We start from the raw sequence: 9,806 nt of genomic DNA, 5'->3' as shown, positions 1-9,806 counted from the left end.
TGGTGGACAGCCATTTTTAGGTCTCTCTAGAGATGCTCAATTGGGTTGAAGTCAGGGCTCTGGCTGGGCCATTCAAGAACAGTCACGGAGTTGTTGTGAAGCCACTCCTTCGTTATTTTAGCTGTGTGCTTAGGGTCATTGTCTTGTTGGAAGGTAAACCTTCGGCCCAGTCTGAGGTCCAGAGCACTCTGGAGAAGGTTTTGTCCAGGATATCCCTGTACTTGGCCGCATTCATCTTTCCCTCGATTGCAACCAGTCGTCCTGTCCCTGCAGCTGAAAAACACCCCCACAGCATGATGCTGCCACCACCATGCTTCACTGTTGGGACTGTATTGGACAGGTGATGAGCAGTGCCTGGTTTTCTCCACACATACCGCTTAGAATTAAGGCCAAAAAGTTCTATTTTGGTCTCATCAGACCAGAGAATCTTATTTCTCACCATCTTGGAGTCCTTCAGGTGTTTTTTTTAGCAAACTCCATGCGGGCTTTCATGTGTCTTACACTGAGAAGAGGCTTCCGTCGGGCCACTCTGCCATAAAGCCCCGACTGGTGGAGGGCTGCAGTGATGGTTGACTTTCTACAACTTTCTCCCATCTCCTGACTGCATCTCTGGAGCTCAGCCACAGTGATCTTTGGGTTCTTCTTTACCTCTCTCACCAAGGCTCTTCTCCCCCGATAGTTCAGTTTGGCCGGACGGCCAGCTCTAGGAAGGGTTCTGGTCATCCCAAACGTCTTCCATTTGAGGATTATGGAGGCCACTGTGCTCTTAGGAACCTTAAGTGCAGCAGAAATCTTTTTGTAACCTTGGCCAGATTTGTGCCTTGCCACAATTCTGTCTCTGAGCTCTTCAGGCAGTTCCTTTGACCTCATGATTCTCATTTGCTCTGACATGCATTGTGATCTGGAAGGTCTTATATAGACAGGTGTGTGGCTTTCCTAATCAAGTCCAATCAGTATAATCAAACACAGCTGGACTCAAATGAAGGTGTAGAACTATCTTAAGGATGATCAGAAGAAATGGAAAGCACCTGAGTTAAATATATGAGTGTCACAGCAAAAGGGTCTGAATACTTAGGACCATGTGATATTTCAGTTTTTCTTTTTTAATAAATCTGCAACAATGTCAACAATTCTGTGTTTTTCTGTCAGTATGGGGTGCTATGTGTACATTCATGAGGAAGAAGAATGAACTTAAATGATTGTAGCAAATGGCTGCAATATAACAAAGAGTGAAAAATTTAAGGGGGTCTAAATACTTTCCGTACCCACTGTATATATTATATATATATATATATATATATATTTTTTTTTTACGTGTATATATATATATATATATATATATATATATATATATATATATATATATATATACATACATACATACATACATGTGTCTGTATATGTGTATATATGTGTGTGTGTGTGTAACTGCTTGTATAAATGCAGTGTTAGCTAGAGTTTGGCCTAAACTTGATAGTGTATTTAAATCCACTTGCACTCCCCTCCCCCCAGACTGACATGCTGCTGTTCAAAGGTGCCCCTGTGCTCCTTCATCCAAAATGGGGGACACTCTAATACAGGAGGTGTGTTACTGGCCAGATCACTAGGTGAAAACAGAGGGAAAAAGCTAAAAAATGAAATCTAATGCAGCCAGCACATTTAATGATTGGTAAGCTGCAATTTAATACATTTTTTAAAATTAATTTTAGGTTTATTACTGTTTTAACTGTATAAATGCTGTGTAGGCGTCTGTCTGTGTATATATATATATATATATATATATATATATCCATACATACGTGTGTGTGTATATGTGTATATGTTTGTGTGTGTCTGCGTGCCTCTGTGCATTTGTGTAAATCCAGGAAGTGAACAGGCAGCAGCTTCAGCAGCCCACAGTTAAAATGGCCACAGCCAGACTTAGTGGAGGGAGATTTCTGCAGTATATTTGGTAAGTACAGAATCAAAGTTTATATAAAATAATATGCAAAGTGGTTGGAAGGAAGCTTCAAAATGGCAAATATGTTTTTATTACAAATTATGTGAGCAGACTGCATTTCCTCTTTAAGTTGTTTGCAATGCCGTCAGTAAAGGTATATAAAACACCTGGTGATCATGTGAGTTTCTGTAGTCTATGGCCTTTCCTAAATAAGCTGACAAACATAACCATAAGCTTTTGATGCTGTGGTAGCACTGTTGTTCTCCCCTGTGCTCTCCTGCATGGGAAATACAGGATGTTGTGCTTATGCGCAACCTGCCTGCAAGGTGTTACTAGCGGTGGGAATTATTGCAAAAAAGCCTGAGACATAAGGTCCTGAACCTGACAGTGATGTGTCAAGCATTTGGAATCTGGTATAGACAGTGAATTTAGAATGCCAAAAATTGTATTTTATTGTGATTTCACTTATGAAAAGTAATACTTATAGCTCCCAACTGTCCCTAAATTTGAGGGATTGTCCCTGATATGGAACAAAGTCCCCCTGTACCTCCTTCCTCCTCATCTGTCCTTCATTTTGGTGGGATCTATATACAGTAGTTGTTTATAAAATGCACTATTTATCTATCATAATGTGTTTCACAATACCAAACCTTTCATTCAATTTCTAAATTGCTGAATTTGTACATTTCAAAGCCAGTATAAAGCAATAATAGCGGGGGGTAAAAAAATACTTTTGGGTTTAACCAATTATTTTTTTTTTTTTTTTGTATAATTCATGCATGTTTCAGCATAATTCATACAGATCTGTATAATCCTATTTGTGTAGAATGATGCAAATTCACTCATCACCACCCAACAACACAGGCCTAATCGCATGTTATATTCCTATTTTTTTTATATAGGGCAAAAGCTCAATCTCTATATGACCAGATATATCAACTGGAGGCTGAGAAATTTGACCTTCAAGAGAAATTCAAAATGCATAAGTATGATGTAAGTTCTCTGTGCAAAAACCTATCAACCAAATAAAATTTGGGTTTATTTGACTTATATGATCTTACAAAGTATGAAGGTGTTTATATGTCTAAACAAATCTTTCTCCTTCTTGCAGATTAATGTTCTAATAAATCGAGTCACTGACCACCAGAAGCTGTAAGCAATTTTTAAAGTTATAAGTTTATATAATGATAAAAGGAAGTGATATCTGTGCTTGGACATATAAATCAGGAAAAATAAATGCATACATAAATATGAGAAAAGGCAGCCAGCTACATAGGTGATATACAAAACCTATAAAATACATCATAGAAGCAGCGCCAATTGGTATAATAAATCAAATATATAATATATATATATATATATATAAGAAAAGTCCCAACAGGCAATATGAATGCAGTCCAAAAGTCCTTGAACCAGGAAAAGGTAAGTAAACTTGAGACAGGATCCCAATCACCAGTGACACAGTATAAGATGAATGAACACCCAAATGTGACAGCCAGAGGGAACTCTTACCAGATGTAGTTGACCCTCATATAGAGAAGTCAAAACAGGCAAATTGTAATCAGGACTACAGGATCATCTGAATATACAGGGTAAATCCTCCTGAACTGATCATAAGCAATCCTAAACTCCTTCAGGCTGCATATCAATGACACTGTACATCCTCCGTTTCCACGGTCCCAAATGACCTGCTTGTACAGAAGGCTGTTGACTTCCCACAGAAGGCTCAGGACAAACTTACTGGGTTTACTACTACCTCTGAGAAACAACCTGCACCAGCGTATGGGAGGGGGTGCAGCTGGCAGGGGGCACAGGTTTGGGGGGGGGGAAGGTCAGAGAGTCTCTGCGGTGGTCTGCTTTGCTTGGGAAAGCTCAGAACGCCTTGTGTCTTCTTGGCTGAGTCTGGGATGGTCGTGGCAGGCGATGTGGGGTGGTCAGGTGGTGACTCGGGTACTCATAATGTAGCTAACAGAGAGAGAGAGAGAGTCAGCGGTGGCTGCTGCTGCTGCTATGGACTGTGGCAGTCTTTATATATTAAACTATATTCATACATGTACAGTATGTATGGTATATTTTTTCATATATTTAATATGGTTTCCTGTACAAGCTGTACGTGTATCTGGCATGTTATACATTACTTAGCATGGTATATAGGGTTATTTGCACTGTACATTGAATCCTGGTTTCTGTGGTTCCTATACAACCTCATTTTTATCAGATGCTATTTAGCATTTAAAAAACGTTGTAGCTTAAATAAATAAACCCATGCAAGTATTGGGAAAGCATGCAAATTCCATGTAGAAAATATCCTGATGAAATTCAAACCCAAGACCCCAGCACCAATCAATAAACCACTTTGTTGTAGAGGTTACATGAAAAAAGCTTTTAAATTATCATTTCACTACACCATATTTAAAGCTGCACTCAGACATAACTCAGGCATTTTTGTAATTTAAGTGCAAAAAAAAAAAATTTACCTCTGTAATAAATGTGCAGATCAATTTACTCTACTGTACAATTCATTCAGTTATACATCCCAGATACTACAGCTTGTGCTGTTATTTCAGCCTGCTGTAGCTTTAAGGGATATGGCTCTCATACACAAAGGCAGTGGGGCCATTTATTCACCTATTCTCTCTTCTTGGTCATTCTTAGATCTCCATGTGTTCTGTGAATGGGTCACAGAATACACAGTGTTTTGTATTTTCTATACCGTTCAGGCAAAGTGGCCTATTGATTATTGCTGGGGTCATGAGTTTGATTTCCATCAAGATAGTTTTTATATTCGGTTTGCATGCTTTCCCAGTATTTGTACAGGTTTACTGCAGTTGCTGAAAATAGGTATCCAACATAAAAAAAATGTATGAATTGTACATGTAGCACCCTACAGGTAGGTGCTAGGTAAAGATCTAGTGGGCCTTGTCTGCCTAACAGCGGGGCTGTGATTTAGTAGTCAGGGTGTCATGGTTTCCAGATGTGCCTGCTGAAGGGGGAGTCTCCCCACTGGCTCCTGTGAGAGGCTTCTCATAGGGCGGTGGAGGAAACACAGTCAGGGGACACATCCAGGCTTGTAACTACCCCAGGAGGCAGATTGTGCTGCAAAGGATTCTGGGAGTGGGTACAGGTTTGGGGGTGGCACATGACACAATGTCTTTGGCGGGAGCAGAGTCCCAGGAAGGAAAGTTTGGCTGTCTCTCCTCCTGTCTTAGGAAGGTGGATGTCTCGGGGTGTCGCCTGAGTGTCCAGAGCGTGCTGAGTGAGCTGAGGGGATCCGGTGTGCCGAGAGCCTGCGGAGAGAGAGAGGGGTCCAGTCCCAGGAAAGCCTACACAGGTCGTGAGTACTGAGGATTGCCCCTGGGGGTCTGCCTGAAGTTAGAGGGGACCACTCCAGAAGAGGTTCTGGGATCCAGTGCCAGCTAGTTTTAAAGGGGGTACCTAGGTTGAGGACCCTGAAGCTACAGAGGGGGTACATAGTCAGTGGACCCTGAAGAGTTCAAGTTAAAGGGGGCGCCTGCGGTTGGACCCTGAATTGTACAGAGTGTGTCAGTTGCATGGACAGCTATACAGAATTCTACTTCATACTACCTCAAGCTAGTCAAAGCCGGGGGACAGTATTCAGTAACTTCCACAGCACAACAGTGTCAGGAGTTCTACAGTTCTCAGTCCTGGATCTTCTGGCTACAGAAGCTACATACAGTATACAGCACTGTGTTTCAGCAGTGGGATGGGAACTTCCTGTCTGGCTCCTGTAAAAAAAACTGAGTTGGCTGCCATTCACAGGAGGCTTTGTATTTTTTGAATGAATACAGGGTTTCCCCTGATTGGCTGATGTGGAGAGCCCGGCAGATGACATCACAATCTCCTCAGCCAATCAGAAGAAGCTTTATATTTATTGAAGGAAAATACAAAGCTTACTATGCCTGAATCAATTTTGTCCCAGGAGCAGTACTGAAAGTTCCTGTCCCACTGCCAGAACACAGCACTGTGTAATATATGTAATTTTAGCTACATACAATTTATACAGCAACTGCTGCATCTCTTAGTGAAGGAAATAGTTTGTTTGGACCATCCTCCTCAAAACAAATTATTAAACGTGTATCTAAAGGCTGTATTGTTTTTAAATAACAAACATGTTATACTTACCAACTCTGTGCAATGGGTGCACAGAGCATCCCTGATCCTCTTCTCTTTGGGTCCCCCGTCACGAGCCACGCTCCTGTAAATGGACATTGCTCACATGCACATCCCGGGATCGAGATGAGGCTAAGGTAAGTATAAGGAGGGGCTGCAGGGGGGGGGGAGCTTCACCCAGAAGGTTTTTTTTATTTTTTCACCTTAATGCATAAAGGTAAAAAACATTCTGCCTTTAGAACCAATGTAAACTTTACTAAAACCTGGAGTTAGGCCTAAATATCCATGGATATTACTTTTTTCCTTTCTCCTAGTTGACTGTAATACTTATTTAACTTGTTTCTAATTTGTGTGACAAAAATAGATTACAATTCGATTTTTGCAAATTAAACACCCCTCTCTCTTTTTTTCCTACTCTCTGTCTCTCAACTGTCTTCATCTTACCTTTTTTTCTCTCCACCTATGTTCCTATCTTTCCCCATCTCCTTGTTTCTTTTTTTAACATGGCTGCTCCCAACAGTAAAAGGTAAGTGGTTTCCATTGTTAAATTAGTTAATTAAACTTAGTTAAAATATACACAAATTACCGGTTACTGTTAATAGGGCAATTTTGCATTATTACTGTTTTTAGATACTTGTTAAGGATATCTGCTTAAATTAAATAGATTTATTATGGGTTGAAGCCCACTTGAAAGTCAAAAGCAATTGGACAAGGTGCATGTAAATATTACACAATCTCCCCTTGTCCAATGATAGAACTCCTTGTATTTTTTAAAAAGAATACAAGAAGTTTTCTGGATGGAGAAGCTAGACCCAGGGGACAGGACCCTCTGTGATTGTTGTGCTCTAGTCCCTTTTGTCAGTGTCACTTCCAGAGCAGCACTGTCATAGACCGCATGTAAGCACAGTCCTCTTATCTGGAATTCAGTTACAAAAAATAACCAATGCTATATGTATGTTGAAGTAGCAGGGTCCAAAATGCCCAATGCAGGGCCAGCACAACAGGTCTGCAGTCAGTGTTGCTGATTAAAGAGCTCTATCTCTGATTCAGTAGACTCTACTGAATAAAGGATATATTGGATGCTGCAGGGAGACTGCTGCTTCCAGACATAGTAATAATAAAAAGTGCAGTGCTAATAAGTAAATCGTGAAAAATGTACAATTGTGATGAAAAGATTGATTCAAGAGACCAATAAATGAAGTAACAGAAATTGGTCTACACATGTGGAAGTGATGTAAATCAATGAGTCCATACAAATTAATATAACCAAATGAGAACACACAGTCCAGCCAGCAAGGTGTAACTTCTGTTGTAGGTGTGAAGTTCAATCCACTGCAAACAGATAAAGATGATGAAATCTCATACTGATGTAATAATATGCGCTTACCGCAATATATGGACTCACAATACCTTATGGTAAGTAAGTCAAAATAGGCCAGTAGAAACCACTGTAAGGAAAGTAGGACATAGATCTCGCCACTCCTCCTTGATGTATGTTTCTCAGATAGGGAGCAAAAAAGAATCTCTCATTGGCCAGAGGTATATAATCCACCCAAAAAAAAAGGAAAAGTATATAGTGTAATATTGCCAGGGTATGTTACACTAGGCATACATATATATCACTCCAAATCAGGTGAAAAATTGGTATCACTTAGTGATACAGACAACCGTCACCAGACATGTAAGTAAATTGCAAGTACCAAACAGATGATGACAATCGTGCAAGAAGGAAACTCCGAATTGAAATGGTCTTCATACGGAAAGAACCTTCACAATCCATCCATAAGGGTTGTGCTAAGTAAAATAAGTCCCATAACCCGCTAGAGGATAAATGAATACGCTTACCAAATATAGTGAACCTATACTGCTATAAAGCAAGATAGGTCAAAATAGGCACTCATGAGGATTAATCCTCATGCAAAGTGTTCAAAATCTAAATATAGGTGAAATGGTCCAAAAGAGTGTGTCAGGTCCCATCACAGAAAGAAAGAAGCTCATGCACGCTTACCAGAAAATGTAGACCTGTGTGACCATATAGCCAAAACAAGTCAAATACAGCATGGTAAAACCAGGGATTCCTTTGGAGTTTTGTTTACACAGGATGTATCAGGACTTCTTCCAGAAGGGTGCAGACATGTAGGCATACGAGTCCCTCAATCAACAGCCATGTAAGCAAGCCAAATAAAAAACATAGCGTAATACTGCTATATAAAATTTATTAAAAGAAAAGACTTGTACTTACAAAACATCCATTAGTAAACAGCAAGGTAAAATCAAGAAAGGACGGTTAAAAAATCCTGACGTGTTTCGTTGTAAACAACATTATCAAAGGATATAGCCTTTATAGCTTCCATACATAGGCCCTACCTCCTGTTTAGTAGGGCTGCACAATAAACAGTAGCTGTGCTTTATTAGTCCTTCAACCTTAGTGCAAGTCTATCAGAAAGGTTTAGTTCAAATGAAAACAATATACACTCTGCAGTCTTTAAACCCTTCTTGCCCCTTCCTAGTGGCCCTTTAACTGGATTTTAACGCCGGGATTAGGGACAAACTTCTCCATCCTATGATTACTGTAATTGGCTGTGTAACTGAAAAAGTTATCAAATGCACCAACCACCTCCACAACATGAACTGTAACATTCTTTAGGTTTCAGTTTAACAATAGAAGCAGTACCTAGAAATTAAACATAGCAGGGATTATTCTTTGTGGAAGGGGCAGTGATTGGAGAAAATTATCATCAGAGAATCATAGGATTTGTCATTAGTAACCTTTCTTTCTGGAAGTACTGTATGTAGATAAGGATTTCTGACTTATACAGTATGTGATTTCCTCATCTGTGTACTTGTTCTGGGTCATTAAACCAAGGAATTTCATTTGTGTCACCATTTTTGATCATGAGGTCTTGAGTGACTGGTAATCAATTTTACTGAGGACAGTCAAAGCTTCAATACATATATATTTTAGAGAAAATTACTTACAACTACCTGAAATGTGTTTATCGGAAACATTACTGAATTACTGACTTCTTTCATCCTGGGGATATTTGTATGCTTCTGACTTAGAATTAACATGGACCTAATTACGGTAGGTCTTTTCAGATGGGTATGTTTGGTCAGTGTTAAGTTAAGCACAAATACCTCCTTACTGGGCTATGTCTAAATAATGAGTCCAGATTATATCCTGATAATGTCTACTGTATATATGATACAAGAATAGAATATTAAGAAGTATACTTTCAGGGAAACTGTATAAGCTTACAATTTATACTTTTTTTTTTATTCTGTAGCGCTAAGGGTCCCAGATCTGGCAAGGGAATTTTAGGAGGAAGATGGAAATAATCTGGAACAACGGACAGATATGAAAATAATGAAGAAGAATCCTCCTGAAATTCAAGCTTGTGAATCCACATTTTACTCTCCTCATGACACATAAATGTTCATTGTTTGTTCATTGCACATAGAAAGCTTAAAGGCAGTTTAGCTTAATTTACAATTTAAAAAATGGTGGAATTTTAGTAGAAAAAAGACTCTCTAGGTTAACCATTCCAGCTGGAATCACAAAATATGGAGTGAAGTAAAATATTTATGCAACACCTACCACAGAACCGCTTTTCCTCTCCACCCCATCGCAGCACCTGGAAGATCGTGACCATCACTGTAGTAGCTTGGGCTGCTACAGTGATTCACAGCTTCCACAGAGTCAGATCAGGTATCACATATGAATACTTACATTGAG

The 9,806-nt window shown here is 39.6% G+C and overlaps 1 protein-coding gene across 1 annotated transcript in view; it reads left to right on the top strand.

Annotated features, from left to right (window-relative positions):
* TNNT2 (troponin T2, cardiac type) overlaps positions 1–9,544 on the top strand; it is a gene marked incomplete at its 5' end in the record, with an annotated part of 83,384 nt that extends 73,840 nt beyond the window's left edge. Inside the window, 3 exons of the mRNA XM_082246787.1 lie at positions 2,842–2,932; positions 3,051–3,091; positions 9,358–9,544. Of these exons, the coding sequence (XP_082102913.1) occupies positions 2,842–2,932; positions 3,051–3,091; positions 9,358–9,409 (184 nt within the window). The 3' untranslated portion in view covers positions 9,410–9,544. The remainder of the gene's footprint in view (positions 1–2,841; positions 2,933–3,050; positions 3,092–9,357) is intronic.
* Positions 9,545–9,806: the final 262 nt, after the last annotated feature.

This window comes from Pelophylax lessonae, assembly GCF_965119305.1.
Source record: "Pelophylax lessonae genome assembly, chromosome: 2".
Lineage (NCBI taxonomy): Eukaryota > Metazoa > Chordata > Amphibia > Anura > Ranidae > Pelophylax > Pelophylax lessonae.
Note: the sequence above shows the minus strand (reverse complement) of the source record. Positions and strands in the feature narration are given on the sequence as shown.